The sequence below is a fragment of the Ips typographus genome, unplaced genomic scaffold, assembly GCF_016097725.1.
Source record: "Ips typographus isolate SLU unplaced genomic scaffold, UJ_Ityp_2.0 IpsContig33, whole genome shotgun sequence".
Classification (NCBI taxonomy): Eukaryota; Metazoa; Arthropoda; class Insecta; order Coleoptera; family Curculionidae; genus Ips; species Ips typographus.
The window spans coordinates 542,763-565,092 of record NW_028098572.1 but is presented as its reverse complement, the minus strand read 5'-3'; the positions used below and the strand labels follow the sequence as shown (position 1 = coordinate 565,092).

General features: G+C 36.8%; 1 protein-coding gene and 1 long non-coding RNA gene across 3 annotated transcripts; both read right to left on the bottom strand.

Moving 5' to 3' along the window:
- Nucleotides 1-5,810: 5,810 nt before the first annotated feature.
- LOC145739512 (uncharacterized) lies at nt 5,811-8,841 on the bottom strand. The gene is made up of 2 exons (XR_014181062.1): nt 6,256-8,841; nt 5,811-6,128 (listed from the first exon to the last, which is right to left on the bottom strand). It is a non-coding gene; the product is annotated as an uncharacterized LOC145739512 (long non-coding RNA).
- Nucleotides 8,842-13,383: 4,542 nt separating this feature from the next.
- LOC145739520 (uncharacterized) lies at nt 13,384-21,105 on the bottom strand. Of its 2 annotated transcripts, none has more exons than XM_081994910.1 (3): nt 15,687-21,105; nt 15,476-15,623; nt 13,384-15,419 (listed from the first exon to the last, which is right to left on the bottom strand). In XM_081994910.1, the coding sequence occupies exon 1, from the start codon at nt 18,536-18,538 to the stop codon at nt 16,043-16,045; it is 2,496 nt and encodes an 831-aa protein (XP_081851036.1). In that variant the 5' UTR covers nt 18,539-21,105; the 3' UTR covers nt 13,384-15,419; nt 15,476-15,623; nt 15,687-16,042. Both variants share the same exon structure in this region, with proteins under 2 accessions (XP_081851036.1, XP_081851037.1).
- Between the last annotated feature and the right edge of the window lie 1,225 nt (nt 21,106-22,330).

The following is a 22,330-nucleotide window of genomic DNA, read 5'->3' as shown; positions in this document are numbered from 1 at the left end:
AATAATTATTGTTATTATTATTTCTCCAGTTCTGATTAGAAAACTGATTTCTGTTCCCATTAAAAGTATCCTGGTTCCGGGGTTGTTGCGAATTGTTTCTTACAAATTGTCGCCCCCTATTGAATGAGTTGTTCCTCGGATTATTTTGATTTGGTCTAAAATTATTCACCCTTGGAACATAGGTATTTCGTGTCTGATTTTGAACCGTATTTGAAAAATTTCTATTAAAAAATGTCCGTGCCCTGGTGTCATTCCAGGTCCTTTGCCGGTTTGTTGGGTTATTACCACTGTTACTGTTCACTGCCGCAGATGCTGACAATAAAGCTGTACTTTGTGTCATTTGGTTTACCAATGTCCTTTCTTTTATATCGCTTATTTTAATGACCAATTGCTTTAAATCGTCAAAATTTCTATTGCTAGAACTAAGCAAATAATACATCTCATAGTAAGACGGATGTAAACCATTTTCAAAATGATCCCTAAACGCGTCAAAAGTCATTTCTGGGTCAATCTCGTTTGCGATTGCCAATAGATCATAATAGTACTTTTTAATATCCTCGACGTCTTGCTGTTTGCGGGTGTTTAATCTAAATTTTAACTTTCGGAGTGGCTGTTCTCCTGAAAACTCTTTCAAAAAATCTGATTTAATATTTAGCCATGTTTTCATTTGATTCTCTGGCTCACTAATATAATTACTAAACCACGTATGGGCTGGACCTTCCAAAAAATTAGCCAAATAAGATATTTTATGATTTTCCGACCAGCTATTCACAATCGCTGCTTTTTCGTATTTATTTATAAAAATACTGGGAGAGTCAATAGAAGGGTTAAATGTAGATGGGCATGTAAACTTTGGGGTGGCAGGAGTTTTTGGCTCAGCCAAAGCTGCTTGTAAAGTCATGTTAGCCATTACTGGAGTATTGTTAGGACGTATGGCACGGTTTCTTTCTCGAATTACAGGGGGTGGGCAAGGATTATTACAACCTTGTAATAAATCCGTGGGGCGGGATGAGGTAGGAACTCTTCTGATTCTCGCGGTTTAGGCGGAGTCCTACTCAATGAAGCTCTTGGCTTAAAAAACTGTTCTGAGGATCGTGATCTTGCTTTGGAATCTTTAGCTTTCTGAACTCGAGAAGTCGAAGCTTTGGTTGTTTGAATTCGCGGGGTTTCAATTTGAGCACTTACGACAGTTTTTTCGAAAGGGCTGTTCTCGTCCTCACTACTTGTTAAACTGTGAATAAAAGTTGTTCTGTCAACTTCTGGGCCACCTGCAGATATCGATGCCTGCACAGAAGCAGAGGAACCGACAGTTGAGCTATGATGCGCGGGTTTAAACTCTCTCAACTCTTTTAAGACTTTTTCGGGGTTTTTTCCTTGGGCTAGTGCTTGTTGCAAAACAAATTTTTCTTTGTCTGATATACTTTGAGCTCTACTGCGAGTTCGTACTCGTGATTTGTCACTTGGTTCACTCATGTAAAATTTAATATGAAATGTTTGGCATTATTTTTAATTTTTCGGTCAAAATTTAAACGATTTTTTTTTTAAACAATTTGATTATTCCTAGCAATTTCTTTGCGAATTTGCTTGTTCATCAAACTAATAATTTTTTTGACGCTAAAATACACAAGCATTAATACCCTGCACTGGGTTAGTATTACTACCCCCCACTGCTACTATGCACAGAAAAATAATAATCAAAATTTCCTTTGCTGACCATGAATTATCTTTTCCTGAACTATTTGATACACCTCCACTGTTTCCCGCTTGGGAAATAATAACTTCCTCCTCTTTTGAAGATGTACCACCCATATTAAACCAAAATTTTCTCAAATGAACGCTTTTATAGCAAAGGTAACCCCCAAAAAATCACTGAATAAATCAATGTTACTATCCCTAGCCAAAAGAAAATAATACTTAAAATTTCTTTTATAGTCCACACATTATTTTCCTGAATCTTTATCATACCCCAAAAAATAAAAATAAAAATAAAAACTCAACTATTGTTTTTCATCCATCTCAAAACAGACCGGCGCCTCCACCAAATGTCACGTTTAATTTATGAGCCCTTCTGGGTTCACCAATTAAACTGACTCACGACGTTAAACGTCGCGCCGGGATCTCAGTTTTAGGGATGGAATCAAACACTGAGTTTTTCTCATATAACACTTAAATCTATTAAATATGGTATACACAAACGTGTCTGCACAATACGGTTATAAACACTAAAAGTTGACAATTCTACAATTGTACTTACATAGTCACAAGCTAAGGACTTAGCATTTCCTGGTGGCTGGCTTGGTCACTTCGCGTTTGAACAACTTTGGAGAACGGACTAATTAACTTGATCTTTTCCCGAGGAGAGTCGACATTTCGACTTCTCGGGTCAGCTGGTCGCACTACCGTTGATCGGTTCACACTTATCCTATACTGCTAAAATCGGCGTATTTTATACCCGATTGATCGGCTGACGCAGTTTGTTATTGTCGCTTGTTTTTCACATTTCTGTAAAGCAGGTGGTGGTGACTCATCACCGATACGGTGCACTCGGTGCATGACACATTCGGTGCATCGTGATGCGACCTTGCCTCGTGCGCTTAATATTTCGCAATCCTCGAATACTCTTATGTTTTTTAAGTTAATCAGTCCAACTTTCCAATTAACGGATTTTCCATTCGTGACAATATAAAGAAGTACTATTATCATCTAGTAGCAATTGCAAACGAAATTGACCCAGAAATGACTTTTGATGCGATTAGGGATCATTTTGAAAATGGTTTGCATCCGTCTTATTATGACATGTATTGCTTAGTTCTAGCAACAGAAATTTTGACGATTTAAAGCAATTGGTGATTAAGATAAGCGATATAAAAGAAAGAACATTGGTAAATCAAATGACACAAAGTACAGCTTTATTGTCAGTATCTGCGGCAGTGAACAGTAATAATAACCCAACAAACCGGCAAAGGACCTGGAATGACACAAGGCCACGAACATTTTTTAATAGGAATTTTTCAAATACAGTTCAAAATCAGACACGAAATACCTGTTCCAAGGGTGAATAATTTTGGACCAAATCAAAATGGTCGACAATTTGTAAGAAAATTGTAAGAAACAATTCGCAACAACCCCAGAACCATGATACTTTTAATAGGAACAGAAATCAGTATTCTAATCAAAACTGGAGAAATAATAATAATAATAATTATTATTTGCCTCGTACGAGAACGCACGACGGCCGGGTTATTTGCATTGATTGCCGTAGGACCGGTCACGTGTCTTGTAACTTCAATAACAGGCCTTTTCAAAGGAATGCACCTCAAGGCCGGAGAAACCCAAACAACAGAGGACAACTTCAAAACTAAGAAGCCCGAACGAAATTGTCCAATTGTCATCTACGGGCATTAGTAAATAAACATTAATAGTACATATCACAGTTAACGATAAAGATAACGTTCCTGTTTTACTTGATACGGGAGCTTGTAAAAATATAGTCGACATAAATTATATCAGTAACATGAAACGGTTACAAGACAATATACAACTGATAACAGCAGGAGGTTATACAGTCCAACCTCTCGGCAATTCTGAGGTGATTATAAAAGTTAATGGCACAATTATTGCCGTTGAGGCACTAGTGGTGCAAAATTTATCAAAAGCCTTGATATTGGGACATAACTTCTTGGCTAGTAAAAAGTCATTAATTGACTATAATACCAATACTGTGACATTATACCATGAACTTGACCCATTGATTTTACATTTTGGCAACAATGTCAACAACAACATGAGGAAAATAGAACAAATGGAAGTTACTATTAAGGTATTTGCAAACGTCGAGATTGAGTAAACCGCGCGAAGTTTGAAGGTTACACTTGCAACCGACTACATGGTCAAGGTTGGTCGCGAGATAACGGTACGACTGAACTGTGCCTTATCTCCGCACGAGTTCACAAAGTACTGCTTTTAAACCTACGACCAAGAGGATTGATTTGTTCTAATGTTTTTGCAAGAGATGACAAATGGTACATCAAAGTTAAAAATATGAGTTTTAAAGAAGTGTGCATATTAAAAAATACCACAATCGGTTATTTAGAGAAAAATATAGAAATGGATATAACAAAAATTCCAGTTCATTGTGTTAATGAAACTGAAGATGATGAAGAAATGATTACCATGAATGACCATAATCTAAGTGATATAACGAACCCAGAATTGTGTAACAAATTGCAGACATTACTTTCAGAATATAGTGACGTTTTTTCAAAAACACCAAAATATATGGGAAAAATTTTATTTATGGAAAGCCGATAAAAATAGTGACTGATCATCATGCGCTGTGTTGGCTAAAAACCTTGAAAGAAACTACTAGACGTTTAGCGCGTTGGGCGTTAAAATTATCTGAATTTGACTACACAGTACATCATAAATCTGGAATTGCTCACAGGGATGCAGACTGCGTAAGCAGATATCCTGTTTTACCAGCTAACACAAAGGTACAAGACATTGACGAAATACCTACTTTTATATTGGATATACGTAATATTGCGGAATTGCAAGCAACAGACGGAAAAATTTTGGAAATTCTTCAAGCTATAAAAAATCCTGAAAAAAGTACAATTGGTTTGCAGAAATAGGCAAAAGATTTTATGCTTGAGTTAGAAGTTTTGTACCGTATAAACTCGCATGAAGCGGGCCGGACTAAACTCTTGGTGATACCACAACAGTTAGTAGGGGAAATTTTGTATTCTCACCACTCAGAACCGCTGAGTGGCCATTTGGGATTGTCAAAAACCCTGGCAAAGATAAAACAACGATATTATTGGCAAGGCTTGCAAAAGGACGTAGAACGTTTTGTACGAGGGTGTCCGGATTGTCAGGCTCGGAAAGGCCAACAAAATCAGAAACCTATGGGTTTGTTACACCCCATTCCGGTTGGCACTCCATTTGAGAAAGTTGGGATAGATTTATTAGGTCCGTTTCGCAAAAGTAGCAGCGGCAAAACCATGATAGTAGTTGCAACGGATTACGCCAACGGTGGGCGAAGACCGACGCAATACCGAGCGGCAAAGCCGGACCTGTAGCGAAATTTATACTGGAAAAGATTATTACTAGACACGGTGCACCTAAGGAATTGTTGAGTGATAGAGGAAAGGTTTTTCAATCAGAGTTGGTTACGGAATTACTGAAAAAGATGGGGACGACAAGTCAGTTTACCACGGCTTATCATCCCGCAACTAATGGCTTAACAGAAAGATTTAATAAAACTTTAGCCAATATGTTATCTATGTATACTAATAAAAATCAATCAAATTGGGATGAAGTTCTTCCACATGTGACTTTTGCGTACAATTCTGCAAAACAGGATAGTACTCAATTCTCACCAGTTATGTTGGTATACGGTCGTGAGCCAATTTTACCAACAGAGGCAAACCTGTTGCCGCCCTTAGAAAGCAGTAGTAACCAAATTAGCGACGTTAGTTTAGCAGTCAGGAATTTGGCAGCTGAGAATATAAAACGGCGACAAAATATAGATAAATTACGTTACGATTGTAAACACCGCCATATTGAATTTAAAGAGGGTGACCAAGTGAAAGTATTCACCCCTATTCGAAAAGTAGGAAAAAGTAAAAAATTACTGCTTAGATGGTCCGGACCTTACTACATAAATCGGAAGATGTCTGATGTAGACTATGAAATACGGAAGGGTATTTCACAAAAATTTAAAGCTGATTAATGAATTGAAATTAAATTTTACCATACCATGACCACTGAGCACCAGAGGGAACCCCGCAAATAAAATAAGTAATATTTGCTTTTTTTCAACTATTTTTATTAAGGTTTTTCTTATTGAGTTACGAAATAAATGTTTTGCGCATACGCCCCGACGTGCATTATGCTCACCCGGGGCGCAGCTACTTGGAAAATTTGGTCGTCCGGGGGAGCCTCCTGCGAAGCCGGAGTAGGTTGCGGCGGCACCGGAGGAGGGGAGGCCTCCGCCACGTTGGCGGTAGATTCTCCCTCGGGAGCAGGGCGGTCTTCCCGGGGCCCGGGTCTTCGGGCCGCCAACGTGGCCATCAAAGCCTTGCCACGACCCCTGCCGCTGGTGAACTGTCTAGGTGCGTTTCCATCTAAATAGAAAGGGAATTGTAATAAAGAGAAAAATTTTTAAAAATTATTATAGAATCGGAACGAAAAAAAAAAGCCCATTGATCCTGGAAAAAAAAAAGAGAAAAGGAAAACAAAAGGGATACTTACGGTTTGAAACAGTAACAATTTTAACACAACAACAAATGGAAAAACGTGTCACTTGAGGCTAGGTTGAACAGCACTATAAGAATGAAACGTTGTTGAACGAAACCAAGTAAACAATTATCAAAGCACTCTCCACTGGAAAACCAGTATGCTGAGACTAACAAAATTAATTCCAGACACTGAGCTTGTCATATAAGGTTATCAGGAAAAATTTTTCCCAACTGTTAATAAGTGCACCATGCTTAAACCCATGGGATTCGCTGATTTCGCCAATTTGGAATATTATTTCAATAAGACCAGACATTGTTTAGTACAGACCGAGGAATGCATAAAATACAAAATGCAATTAAAGCATAATGTTCAAACAAAGTAACAATTATGATGTACGGCTCCACATATCGAGTAGTGTACATATTTTGTTTTTCGGGCAAAACCCAAGGATTTTATTCTTTTATCTGCGTCTGAATTTTTATTGCGCAAATTTCGAAGATTCATGAACGGATATCAGTTTAATTTTCCGTGGATGTTAAAAAATAGTTAAATAAATGATTGAATTTAAGCATGTTTAATATTTTTCTTTTGTAGGCGCCTACCTATAATTATGTATAAAGATAAACCACTGATGGTTAAAAAGAGAGTATATTTTTGTCTGTACAATAATGCGGTAATAGACGTATTACCTTAGGCATATAAGTTGTTTATGCATTTGGCAAAGAATGTAATTCGCGAGCGATGAGAAATGAATTTGTCGCCGCGCGCATAAATAAATGACTAATTACAGATATTATTTAAATAGTCCGAGTTGGGAAGACGTTTTACAGTTTTATTATTCGGTCTTGCAGCAATACTTGTGAAGTGAAGCCAATAAATAAATTTCGCGAAAGTGTCAAACATGGAGTGGATCGTAAATTTAATGTTTTATATTCGATATGTTACTGAGGTGAACGCTAAAATATATTTATACAAATTGGCACTGTACCACTTGTGGGAACTGCAAGAAGAGTTTAATCGAGTGGTACCAATACAACTATTAGGGATTACGAAATCTCTACTCGGCCTTTGGACTCAAATCGTACATACGGAGTATACGATAGTTCTGCTAAATGAGAAGGTACGTCATGGAAGTACCCCATTACCACATACCTGTGATTGTGCATTATGTGCACCACCCCAACAACCACAATATCTACCTGAACAGTTTTGGCAAGCATGGGCAGGTGTGTTTTTGCAAGGATGTCCCTGTACTATTATAGTAGTAGTATTCCAAATACACGCATACTTATATACCGAATGCTACGTTTCACCAGTTTCGGGTACCAGTAGTACCCCGAACACAACAAAGGGATGAAACATCAGAAGTAAATACTGCTGGCGCATCTTCTGGAGGTGCATTTGGACCACAAACTTTTATGGGACCACCTGAATCACACGCAAGTCAGGTTGACCGCAATCCGGCACTGTGCCCAAATCCGGATAACCAGGCGCAAGTGCAAGCAGGGGGGCCCATTAATCCTCAAACTGGAGAGAATCCTGAGCAAGCGGTAGCACAGCCGTTTGTTGCTCAGTTGGAGCTCTTTGGAAATATAGGGCCATATTCTGCTTATCAGCAGCAATAAGGTCGACTTATCGATTATTCTTATTGGAAATTATACATTAATGTTTATACGAATATAATATACGCATATATATCCACATATTGTTATTGTTGAAATAAAATAGTTAAAATTCATAATAGTGTCATATTTAACCCTAATAACGAGAATAATATAGCCATGAAATTAATCTAATTATTTTTTAGTGCTTTACACTGAGAAGGTGCGAACCATATACGATGTTTCGCTGAAGATGCGAATAGTCCCGAACCAATGCTCCGGCAACTTCGCTGGTTGATGCTATTTTGATTTTGTTCGCGCGGTGTATACACGGGAAATTACATCCCAATCCTTGCTTGCAGTATTTTTTGTTGTTCTGCCATTGCCAGAACCGAATAGATTTAGGGTAAATAAAAGTGCATAATGTTGTTTATGGATAGTTTGGTTACATACAACTCACAACTCATTGTCCGTCGGCTCGGTCGGTTTATATATGTGTGGGTGATCGATTCTCGAATGTTCCTGTATGCACAGAATGTTCCCGCTATACGTCCAGTAAACGTTTATTGTATCGCGAACATTCCATCCGATGCGCCGATCCAAGTTTAAAGATACCGGGACATGTCCAAAAGTAGCTGTTTTGTGGATTTGCATTTTACATGGGGTTAAATGGGTAACTTCCTTATTTTAAGGCCTAGAGGGTTGAGACTTCGTATTAGGGGGGTAAGTTTGGGACACCCCTAGGATGCGGTGTTGCCACGTTGTGCACTTTTTCCCTAAATTTAGGGAAATCTTAATCTGGCTATGAGGCCTTTGTAACAGTATCATTGAATGGTCGGTTATTGGCTGTTGGAGGTTTTAATAACCGTCATGACAGTTTAAATTCGGTGTAAGAGTTTGTTAAAACCAATAAATGGACATTAGTCACATGTATGCTTTCCCAAAAAGGTGGATTTGGAGGAGCAGTGCTGGATTTGGTCAATTTAGAGCACCTCGTGGGACAAACTAATACCTAGTTAATGAGAACAATGTGATATGTACATTTGATGATTGATGATTTGTGATCATTTATAATGTCCCCCCTCTCAACTTTTTTATTTTTCACATTAGAAAAAAATTATGAATAGAAAAGTTGTACGAGATGATGTGCAGGACTATTTGCAGAATATATTGTTATTTATACAGGACGTTTCAGAAATGCGTGACAAGTCAAAGTTATATTTTTTCAAATAGAACACCCTATATATTTTTAATTTTCTAGAATTATCAAACAATTCTGAACATTTTTTTTTATAATATGTCCCATACCTAAATGTAATGGTTTTCGAAATATTCGCATTTCCACTAAGCTGCTAGATTCTAGAAAATAATCGATAGATTCCAGTTCTAGGTGGCGGTGAATTACGCGGTCACAAAAAAACAAAAACTTTGTTTATTACTGACAGTAGTGACAGTTACACGTTGTGGGAATATAACATTATTTTAATTAAAATGCCTTATTCCGAAAGAGAAAAACAATTTATTCTGCAAATATTTATTAAAACAAATAATAAAGTTAAAATTGCTCAAAGGGTACTCCATAGAATTAACCCCCGGATGCATATTCCAGATAAGAAAACATTTTATAGGATCTATGAAAAGTTTCAACGAACATCCAGCCTATTGAGACGAAAAAGAACAATGGAAAGAGGTGAAAATATGGATTTGAATATTCTGCTAAAAGTTGAAGAAAATCTAAACATTTCTCTGAGAAAAATATCGAAGAGTTTGGAAGAAGAGCATGGCGATAAAAAAAATACCTCTTATGGGAGGATACAAAACACTCTCAAGAAATCAGGATATAAAGCATTCAAAATAAGGCCCACAACAAAATTAACGCCGAGACAAAGGGAAAAAAGAGTTGAATTTTGCCAAACCATGTTGGAAAAAAATAACTTGAATAACACGTATTTGAAAAATGTATTCTGGACCGACGAGTCATCATTTGCGACCAGCGGTACAAACACCAGACAGTGGGCCACAGTAAATCCCCACTGCTACAGGGAACTTCAATTTCAAGGTCGCCAAACTGTCAATGTTTGGTGTGCTATCCTGTATAACAAAATAATAGGTCTTTCTTTACCGTTACTTTGAACGGAGATGTTTACTTTGAATGTTTACGGAGAATTTTCTCCATCAAGAACTAGAGGACTTTTTTTGATGAGCTTCCGTTGGAACAAGAGAGAAACATTGTTTTCCAACAAGATGGCGCTCCACCTCACAGTGTCGTAGCTGTTAGAAACCATCTAAGTCAACGGTTCAATGAATGGATTGGGAGGGATGCACCGATAAAATGGCCTTATAACAGCCCTGACTTGACGCCGATTGATGCATTTTTATGGGGAACGCTAAAAGATCGAGTGAATGCACATAGCATTGAAAATACTGAACATTTGAAAGAACTTATTAGAATGGAAATTCAAATTCTGAATGAAGATTATAACCAATCGCTCACTCCGTGTGAGAAAGGTTACGAAAAACGTATATCAAATGTATTGAAGAAAACGAGGGCCCAGTTGAGCAATTTGATTTGTGAAAACTACATGCTTTATTATATATTATTATATCTATAGTTGTTTCAGATATTGAATTTCACTTCAAAATAAAATCATTGATATTTTCTTTATAAAAAGGTCATGAATAGTGGTCTCGTATTGATGACTAATTCACCAATTCACCAATTATTCACAGCTACAAGAACGAGAACTTGTTTTTCTTTTCGAATTTAGCCGCTTAGTGGAAATGCGTGTAACGAAGTTACTAAGTTTTACCGTTTTCTTAATTAAATCGATCAACCGGAATCATCATTTTAAGTACTTAAGTTCCAACAGTCGGATTTTCTCCGTTCTTGTCAGTTTAGGTTCGGGATGTCGGTTACTTTTCGTTAGGGTCATAGCGATGTGTCGCGGAAAACCGCTAATTGATAAGTGCGTGGTTAATAAGTTTTACGCGGCCGAATGTTCAGCGGCTATAGTACCGCAGTTAACCTGCAAAGGCGTCCTGCCGGCACCCAGTGTGTGGCAGTGCGCGCGGTTCCGGTCCCCCATACGTGGTACGTAGGTGAGTGGGAGATTGCAGGAAATAAAACTGGCCTGCACGTGGCAAACGGCCTCTTCCACCTGCGGTCAGCGTCTGAACCAGTCAACCTGCTCCGACTCGAAACCCGACCAGCAGTAAGTACCATTCAACCACGTGTACCGGTACGGCATCTGTTCTGGGCCTATACCGCAATACCTGTCCGTTCCTTTTGATTTTTCCCTGTATTTAGTACACCGTAATTAGCCGTCGTTGGACTCGTATTGACCCGACGGATTTCCCCAGAAATTAGTATACCGTAGCTAGCACCCGAATTTCTCCTGTTCTTGACCGCCAGGACAGCTGCCGTAGACACCGTTAACGCGTACACTTTTTATTTGACCGCTTTTATTGGTACGTTTAACTGCTTTGTCACCCGCGTCCCGACTTACACGCTTTAGGTGGAAATTGATCACTTAAAACAAAGTTACACGCTCTCTCTCATTTTTTACACTTGCTTTTGTTTCTGTTTAAGACTTAAGATACCGTTAGGGTTCCGACTTTTGTTTTTCCGATTGGTTCTGTTCGTTAACCACCGTAGGTCCGTAGTCATAATTTTTGGTTAAGTGTTTCCGAGTGTTAATTTCTGTTTAGTTTATTTGGAAACACGACCCGGTGAGCTTGTAAATTTACTTTTGTCTTTCATTGGGCCTGTCAGCCTTGCAAAACCTTAGCGCCCGCTTTCCTTCTTCGACTGTCTTAAAAGTTACCCCGATAGACGGAGCGTTTTCCTGGTTTACGCTCCGCGGTTGTTTGAAACCAGGTGGCGCCCGAGGCAATTAAAATCAGACTAGTGTCAAAAGGGGTATTTCATTTGCCCCCCAACAAAAGAGCGTCACATGCGAATATTTCGAAAACTATTACATTTAGGTATAGGACATATTATAAAAAAAATGTTCAGAATTGTTTGATAATTCTAGAAAATTGAAAATATAACTTTGACTTGTCACGCATTTCTGAAACGTCCTGTATAAATAATATATTCGGCAAATAGCTGGCATCATCTCGTACAACTTTTCTATTCATCATTTTTTTCTAATGTAAAAAATAAATAAGTTGAGAGGGGGAGGACATTATAAATAATCACCGTGTACACGGCGTTAATTATTTTAACAGATTATTAGGCTAGTTGCTATATTACAAAACCAAAGCTTTAATTTTGCAAAAGAAAAACGGAGCAGTGTGTTCCGTGATATCGTACTTCGGTAGGTTAATAACCCAGCTTCCCCCATCTTCCACCATCCCCTCCCTCAACAGCGTGTTGGCCGTTGTTCGCACTTTTTCTGGGGTTTACCACCTTATTTGAGCCCTTAGCTACCCTCATCTTGCTCATTGCGTTGTCCACTTGCCACCTGTTTGCTAGTTTGGTGCATTGTTTGTCTAATTTTAACTTTCCATCTTGTTGTATGAATGGTTGCGGCTTTAACCTTTTTATTGTTAATCTTTGATTGATTTGTGGGTTGCAGAACTATCTACCTGTCGTCACTTAGGTTATTGATTTTATTGTAATCCCCTCTTAAACGCTCCCCCTGCCTTCGAATTAACGGCTTATCATTGCGGTTTTTTCAAAAAATTTAGCATCTCCATTTTGTTTCCTATTTGGTCGCCTCTGCCGTGGATGGTGAATTAAATCTAAAGTTATCTTTTCTCTCCCCATAGGGTCTAACCCAGTCCTTAAAAATGGGTCTAATTTAAGGTTTTAGTTTTGTGATTAAATATGTAGTGTCAGGTTTTTTTCTCCATAATCAGGTAATCATTCAATTTTAAACCTTTTTTATTCATACTAAAATACTAATATTATACTTGTGTTAAATTTTATAGCTTTATTTCCCCCTTTAAACAACTTTTTAAATGGGTTCACTGTCTCTCCCTTTCTAAAAAGACAGCCGGCGCATTCATTGTCGAGTTGAGGTAGGTTTTCTCGTTTCTTAAACATCTGTTACACATAAGTAGAGTAAGTTATTCTTGTAGCACCTGAAGATGGCCATTTATATGTCCGAAACTAGCAGAGCAGGCCTTACCCTTTGAAGGTCGAAATAAAGTATTGTGGAGACGACTGCGTGTCATTCCTTTCCTTTTGAACTTAATAAATATTTTGTGGAGATCGACTAAGTTTTGTTTTCACTTAAATCAAAATCCGTTGGAACAGATGACTTGAATATCACCCTTATAAACTTCTGTTGTCCCACAATATTACCCTTCTTAACACACAGTATAACGATGGTTAAATTACAACATCTCGTAAGTCCAGTTTTTTTCGATTATGGGGTTTTGATGAAAAAAGTTTCAAAATAGCCTATTCCTTTAAGTGCACTTTACATTATCAGACTTTTTTATCTGACTTTTTAATTTATCGAATCCACAACCGATTTAAATGTATACATCGTTGGATTTTTACATTAGATCAGTTGTGTTGGATCTCGCTTTCAATTTTTCCATCTGATTTTTAGGAATAGAGCGGTAGCTATTTCAATTCGATTTTTGCTTTCAATTAATCTATGGCGCATGCGCTTTCACACAGCCGCCTGTCAATAGTGTCAAATGGCAATACGATTCTAACCTAAATGTTTTGTTCATTTCATACAGTGATTGACGATTGTCAGTGATTTCATGTGTTCATTTGGTTTTGATTTCCCCGGATTTTTCTGCAGTTTTAAGTTTAAAATATGGACCCCAAAGGCATACAGAGTATAGGGATAGAGGAGGGAGGTGGAGAGCCTGTAAAAAAAAAGCTAGAAATGTATGTCCTGGTAAGCTGACCATGTGCATATATAGATAATTTGAACACTGTTTTTTTAGAGCCTGGTTGTTTGGACTAAAGAGGCACTCACAAATTTATTCGCCGAATACGAAGGATACCCTTGTTTGTATGATACGAAATCTAAATTTTATTGCAATAAGCATGCTAGAGCAGATGCTCTTGCTAAAATTGTGATCTCATTAGCAATCCCAGGCCTAACCCTAGATGACTTAAAACCAAAAATTTATAATATAAGGACTCAACTGTCTCACGAATTGAAAAAAATGAAATCTAATCGCAGTGGGGATGGAACAGATGAAAAATATGAACCTGTTTGGTGGTTTGACTTGGCTCAATTTTTGTTACCACACGTAAAAACCCGCAAAGCTCATGATTCACTTGTAGAATTTAAGGTAAGTTAGAAGTAACACAAGAAAGTGAGACTCTTGGGGATATTGATTTTTCTGCATCCCTTATAACTAGTGATAATGAAGAATCTTCACTTTCATCTGTGATCAACAGAGGTATTTCTTATACTCCTACTTCCCAGACCAAGCCCATAGTTGGGTCCAACAGAAGAATTGAGGATAATGATGATGTTTATAAGTCAACATTGCAGACTCTTCAAAATTTGTCTGCAAGCATAGAAAAAAAAACTGTCACACCAGAACACGGGGAGCAAGACTTTGCGAACTTTATTGCCAAAGAATTGTTTGAAATAAATAACCCAGAATTATTACTTCAAGCTAAACATGAAATTACTAACACCATCTTTCGAATAAAACGACAGTGGATAGAAAGCCATAAAAATGTTGTTTTTGAAGTAGTAGAATAAAACCAACTTATGCTAATTATAAAATAGTATATTTTATTTATCCTCATTTGACAAGTAATAAACCAGAAAGTATTTAAGTATTTTTTAAAAATTGAATTTTGCTACAGCTTTTTCTTGCCATGGAACTAAATAAATAAGCAGTAAATTTTTCTCGTATGTCTAATGTTTCATTTGAAGATCTGTTGCCTGCATTATGTTGCAGATTTGTAAGAAAAATATTTCTTCTCCATTCACCATCTGTTACTGTCATGTCACTTATATTATCAATATCAACTCCACTTAGATATTTTTTTCCATCTTTACTTTTAACAAAGTTATGTAAGGAACAACATGTTAGTGTAATTTGTTCAACTGTTTCAACAGGTAAAATAATTTCTGATTGAAGAACTTGAAATTTATTACTTAAAATGCCAAAGGCGTTCTCAACAACACGGCGGGCCCTACTGAGCCTATAGTTAAATATTTTCTTCTGCTTTGAAGTTCGTTGTCCCCAAGGCTTCATTAAAACTCTTGTTGCTTTGAAGGCTTCATCAGCAATTATTACATATGGTACTTTGTCATGTATTCCAGGTAAAAACTGATCTTTTGGAAAATCAAGTGTATTGTTTTGTATAGCAGTACTAAGTCCACTGTTATTGTAAACTCCACCATCACTCACTCTTTCATTACAACCTGCATTTACATAAATAAAATTGTATTCTGCATCCACCAACGCTAATAGTACAATGCTATGAAAGCCCTTATAATTATAATAATATGATCCATCTGATTTCCTTGGTCGAAAGGCAATATGTTTTCCATCAAGGGCACCCAGACAAAAAGGAAAATTCCACATCTTTAAGAATTTGTCAGCAATTTTTGTCCATTGCTCTGCTGATGAAGGTGTCTGTCATAATAATAAAAGTTGTGATACATAATACATTTTGTTTTAAACTAAAATACCTTTAAGTAATCTTTATTTAATGTTTCGTATATGGCTGCTACTGTTTCTGGTATTATGCATGAGATTGATGATACTGATATTCTAAAACTGTAACTTAAACTTGTAAACTTTTCACCAGTTGCAAGGTATCTTAGGGTAACAAGTAATCTAAAACACAGTAATTCGATAAATCATTTACATACATATAAATAATTGTTACAGATTACTTACCTGGTATCAACAGGAATTCATTCTCTAAATACAGTGTCTTTTCTCTGGATGTGTCCAGCAACTTTGGAGAGTAACATTTCAAATGTTGAAGAACTCATTCTAGTGAAATTCTTAAAGCCACTAGGATCTTCAAGCTTGAGTTCATCAAAAACTAAACGTGCCGCACCTCGTCCTTCGTTTCTACGTAACAGCCATTTCCTAGACCATAATTTCCTATTTCTATGTTTTTGAAGTTGTTTTGGTCTTCTCCTGCCCAATTGCACTGTTAGCAATGCTAATATAATACAGAGCTCTAGATCTATAGTCATTGTTGTCTATTCTATTTGCAAATGTTCCTTCCTTCCTTCCTGAATCCCCTATCCAACTAGGGGAATATGGCTTCTGCTCCCTATAGTTAGACGGTTAACCAACTTGTTTGTTGGACTCTCAATCAGACTAGGAAAACCCATGGGGGATGATGCACCACCACTCTGCAGGTCTCTATAAAGGTCAAAGACTCCATCATAGTTGATAGGGCACTGGAAAAATATGTGATTTAAGTCCTCAATTGCTCCACATTCACAAAATGGTGAATCTGCAATCCCAATTCTAAATTGATGTTCCTTAGTAAGGCAATGCCCTGTTCGCATTCTTATAATGGTTGTGATAATTTTTCTGTTTTTATATTTTATTTTTTTGAACCAGGGTACTCGGTTTAAGGCATCCTTCTTTCCCACGTAATGTATACCTTTTGTTCTAAAGCCAATCTGCATCTCGTTCCTCTCTCTATTCATCAATTCTTGCCTTGTGTAAGGCAAGATGTGACTTATGCTTAGTTCTAGTTGCTTAGGTACATTAAGGTTTCTCCCTAAATTTGCCAATTGATCCACTTTTTCATTGCCGTTTATTTTGGAATGGCTTGGTATCCAAGCTAAAGAAATCTCAAATCCTGCGTCTCTTGCCTCAATTAAAAGTCTTTTTGTTTTTAAAGTGATATGGTCATTTTTTGGGTTTATGGTACAATCATCCAACTTGTGTATGGCACTCTTAGAGTCGGTGAGAATTAAGGCCTTCTTGATATTTTTCTTCAGTGCATAGTTAGCGGCCTCATTTATTGCCACTATCTCAGCTGAACATATATCTAGTTCATTTGGTAAACGTGAAGTGTAGCTGTGGTTATTTGTGGGGCAATATACTGCATATCCCGTGCGTCCGTCTTTTTTTGAACCGTCTGTGTATATAAAGATGTTTTCCTTTCTCAGTTTCTCTGTTCTTTCTCTGAACATAATTGAGGCATCATTGGATTTTGGGATGAGTAGATGTATCTGGGGGATGGTCTGTATTTGGGTTTCTCGGTCCATTTCGAAGCATGGTAGAGTGTGACTTTTGTACAACCGATTTTTGTATGGGTAGAATAGTTTGTAGGATTCTACCAAATATGGGACCTCTTCACCCTTCCAATAATTGACATTTCTTTGTTTGTGTTTTAATATGTTTGTTAACATTGGGATAATTGAATGATCTTTTATTTTGATTATTTTTGACGAAAAATTGTTGGCAAGTAATTGTCTCCTAGATTCGAGTGATGACTCTCCTGCTTCCGCTCTCAAGGCATTTATCGAGGTTGATCTCATGCACCCCAATGAAATTCTAATGCTTTGGTTTTGAATTTTTTTCATTTTTAATGCGTTTTTTTTGGATATTGGTTTAAAAAGGAATGACCCGTAGTCCAAGTCAGATCTTACGATCCCTTTGTAGACAATGAGTATGGTCGAAGGGTCCCCTCCCCACCATACCCTGCAGAAAGATTTTATTATGTTTAGACCTCTTTGAGCTTTATTTACACAGTACTCTATATGTTTGTTCCAGTTTAGCCTGTTATCAAGTAGCATACCCAGGTATTTAATATAGTTATTGAGTTTTACCCTTTGCTGATTAATCATAATTGGAGGGACCTCCTTCCTGTCATATCCTCTAGTGAAGTATATCGCCTCGCACTTATTGAATGCTAGCGTAAGGTTATGTTCTGTAGTCCATTGATTGATTACCTCTAACTGGATGTTAAGTCGATTGGTGGTATTTTCAATGTTTTTGCCCTTGGTGAATACTATTAAATCATCTGCATATCCCAATATTTCAATTTCTTGGCCCATAATGTCGTAAACTCCTTTTGTATATATATTGAATAGGATTGTGGATAGGGGTGATCCCTGAGGGAGTCCAACAGATGTTATGTTTGGTCCTAAGAGTTCATCCTGATTTTCACTTCTAATAAATATATTCCTATTTTGTAGTATTCTGAAAGTAATATTACAGAGTTCTATTGGGATATTTATTTTCACCATTATGTCATACAATTTGTGTATATCTACGCAATCAAATGCTGATTTTAGGTCAAGTGCAACTGCCAAGACGTGCTTCTTTTCATTGAAAGCCAAATTTATGTAAGTGGTCAAGTAAGCTATGTTGTCGTGCACACTCATATTTTTCCGGAATCCTGTCTGTGTATGGCTGAAGCATTTACGGTTTTCTAAATCCCATTCCAATCGATTTTTAATTATGGTTTCCAAGATTTTAAGCAGGCAGGATAATAATATAACTGGCCTGTAGCTTGTCGCAAGCTTTGGGTCTTTGCAGGGTTTTAGATTTCCTCGAAGTATTCCATTGTATATATCCAATAATTGTAGTCTTGTGTTTGTGGGAAAGTGTTGGATCATTGAGTATGAGACTTCATCCATGCCTGGGCTGGTATCTTTTTTTCCATTTAGTGCTGCTTGCAACTCAGTTTTTCGTATCGTAAGATGATATATGTCGTGTCTAAGTAGGTCAAAGGTGGGATTCCAGGTGATTGGTGTGGCGTTGTTCAATATCATTCTCCTAATATCATTATTAATTTTGGTACTTTTATTGATTTTATTGATTTCTTTGATTGATTTATTGATATATTCCTGAAAATTTTTTCACTTTGTCCCATACACTTTTTATATCAGTGTTTCTGTTGAGTGAATCGCAGTATTCTATAAACTTTTGCCTCTTCTTTTTTTTTAGGAATCTTCTGACCTTGGCAATGGTGTGTTTCATTTCCATGTAGTTGTCCATATTTACCGATTTCTTATACTTGTCTATAGCTGCTTTTCTTTCTTTGACTTTCTGGGAGCATTCCTTGTCCCACCAAGGATTACCTGTCCGCCTTTTAAAACATGCTTTTTTCCTAGGTATTGTAGCCTCTGCTGTCTGTTGTATAATTTCATCCAGTTTCTCGAATATTAGAACTGATTTCTGTCGGGTTTTTTCTTCCATTAAGTATTCAAACTCGGTCCAGTTAGCTCTGTGGTACATTCTTTTTTCCGGTAGTCTGTTATAGTAGAAGGCATCATTTAGATTATACTGAGGTTTGATTTTTATCAAAGTAGGAAAGTGATCGCTTCCATCAGAGTCAGCAACCACCTCCCAAGAGATATTACTGGCCAATTCCATACTTGATATTGTCAGGTCAACACTACATTCATTTTGGTTAGGTGAAGTTATTCTGGTAGGGGTCCCGTCATTATGGACCACTAGGTTGTGTTCTGAGATAATATTTATTATCGATCTGCCATTCGGATTAACATTTTGTCCGCTCCAAATATGGGAGTGTGCGTTTAGGTCCCCTACAAGAATAACTTCACCCTCAATATGGTTGAGGATAAGATTTAAGTTTGATTCAAGGTGGGGAGATTGTCTGGGGATGTATGCAGTCAGTATATTAATTTTACCTATGCTTATACCTAGGAATTGAAAGTTATCTCCTCTTTCTGGAAGTTGGGTCTGTATTACTTCATACGAAATATGTTTTTGGACCAGTATGGCAACGCCACCGTATCCATCATCCCGATCATTCCTGATAATATTATATCCCTTAATGTATACATTTTTATTATTTTTCATCCATGTTTCATTAAGTGCTATTATATGGGGGTTGTGTTCCCAAATGAGGGAAAGCAGTGCATGCCTATTACTTACTAGGCTCCGAATATTCCATTGCAAAATTTTGAAGTGTTTGCAATTAGCCATTTTTAATTTTTTGTCTTGTGATTTCCTGCTTTCTCTTCTTTGAGAACATCTATAAATTATTTACTATTTAGTTAGAATTCGCTATCCGAACCCATTTGGTCATCCTGTGTTTCCTGGCTGTTTATAATGAATGGCATTAATGTTTTTACAATAAGTTGTATTGTGTTATTAGGCATTTCCTTAAAGTATTTCAATATGTCCTCTTTTGTAGAGAACATTCTGTTTTGATTACGATGATCTGCACTAGGTGGCTGAGTCTGTTGGGTTGAGGGTGTATTTGTGGTTTGTCTTATTGTATTAATCCCATAAAGCAGGCATGCATAGCATTGGGTGACTGGTGGAATTGTTGACGGTGAATGTGTGAATGTTAAATTAAAAACTTTTATTTCTTTTGGTAGGTATGTTCCATCAAAAGTAATTAAAATAGAGCTGGTTTTTGGATATACAAATTTGGGGCTATTTGGGTTGTCCTCTTTGTAGTCTTTATTAAGAGCTCTTCTGTTTAGTCTTGTAATATTGATTATGTTGATTGGGGAGTAAATATAATCTTGTAATGTTTCTTCTTCAAAATCTAAATCTACTTTTTTAACCACTCCTTTACAAGAGGTATTATTGTAAGGTATGGTAGTGACAAGTCCTTTGTCCAAAAGTCTTTTATCAAGTACAAACTCATTGGCTGCAGCAGCATCTATCATTTCCACACTTATTTTATTTCTGCCTTTGACCTGGGTTTTAACTATGGAGTTTATTCTCATATCACATATTTCTTTTGCTATTTTCATGGCCGAATATTTACCAATGTTTACAGTGTTGGATTCTATATTAACTATATATGGTTTAGGGTCTGTGTTTTTATAGAGCCTTTGATATCTTTTTTTATTGTTGACATTGTTATTGCTAGATGTATCTTTACTTTCTTGGTTTTGCATTTCCCCATGAGTTATTACATCATTGCTTCCTATATTTGCTAAAATATCAGTTTCGGGTAGTGTAAAGGGAGGGCCGCCCCCCCCCTGGATCGTACATGTTTATGTGTAACTTATTCACTTAACAACAATAATAAGGGAAGATGAACAATAAATATAGTACTTACAATTCGTATACGTCCCACTACTAATTAATAGGGTACACTAAACAAAGGTTAGTACTACTGCACCTGATTTTTCCGCTTTTCGGGTGAACTCGACAAGCGGTTGACTATTCCACGCGCTAGCCCAGAACCGAATCATTTGCAAATGTTTAAGTTTAATTACATATTACATGTAAACAAATAGTAAACATAAACATTGAGATGACAGATGACTTTTAAGACTTGACAAATGACACGATGACAAGTGACAGTATATCGAATTGGAAAATTACATAGATGTAAAACTTCTAAAATTTGCGTCCTTATTTTTATCGAACAAAAATATCCAACAGAAAAGTGGAATAGAAATATCTAACCATGTAAAGGGCACTTAAAACTGCAAAAACTAGTAAGTGAGCTTTGATTATTAATACCCTATAGCGCCATCTATAAAAACCTCGTAAAACTGATACTGAAAATAGAAAAATGCAGAAACCTTCTTAGTTGACTTACGAGGTTTTAATATTTAAAATTATTTTGTTTACCCTGACTAAACTCGTCTTAAAAGGCTATGTAGAACTTTTGAATAGTGATGGCAGGTTCCCAGTTTTCTTAAGAATAAAAACGCAGTTATGTCGGGCTTTCGCGGTAAATATATATTGAGTTTAGTACGTTCTACGGAAAACAATGGGTAAGTAATTCTGATCTTTTCTTCTTATCGACCGATATTGAGAGGTAAAATGTTATGTTTTTGTAGTTGTGAAAACAAAAATGATATTTTAGACGCTAATACAAGTATTATCGTTGGAAGAGACGTAAACTTGCACAGTTTTTCGGATCCACAACAATCAAATTCAAATTCCGATGTCGAAAGCGATTGTAGAAATAATCCTGGGAGAAGCACTCTGAACAAGAGCTATACTAATTTTGTGCCATTGACATCAAATAATACATTATACAACACTGAAAACGAGGGCAGTGAGGAGAGTGAGCCTTTCCAAGACAGTGGTTCTGAGTATCGAAACTCTGAAAGTGCTGATTCTGAACAAAGTCGATGTTCTTTAGAGGCAAAACCTACAGAAAATGGTCAAGGCGAGATAAGAAATGTTGCTGGAGTTGTATCTAAAAGACCTGTATCTATAGGACCTGCTTGTAATTGTGCTCTTTCAAAAAAATCAAAAAAGATGTATTCATCATTATATGTCAATCATTTTTGGAAGTGGAAAGAAAAATTCTATTTGATAACTTTTGGCAAAAAATGGATTGAAACGCAAGAAAAGTATACATTACCGAACTAGTTGATATAGCACCAATTAAATCTCGTCGTACTGGTAATTTTTTTTAACTAACTTCAAAAAGTTTTTTGATTTAAAGCTTTGCAGATGTTGGAAATGATAAGCAGAGAAACGCATCTTTTATTTTTCACCTCAAAAAGGACAGGATTTGCGACAACGGGTTTGCAAAAAAATGTTTCTCTCAACCCTTACTATTGGGGAGTGGAGTGTTCATAGTTGGTTGAAAAATGACATGCAGAAGGCTCAAC

What these genes read in the sequence shown, in the direction of transcription:
- LOC145739520 (XM_081994910.1), bottom strand. Translation starts at nt 18,538, where the DNA reads ATGATATTGAACAACGCCACACCAATCACCTGGAATCCCACCTTTGAC.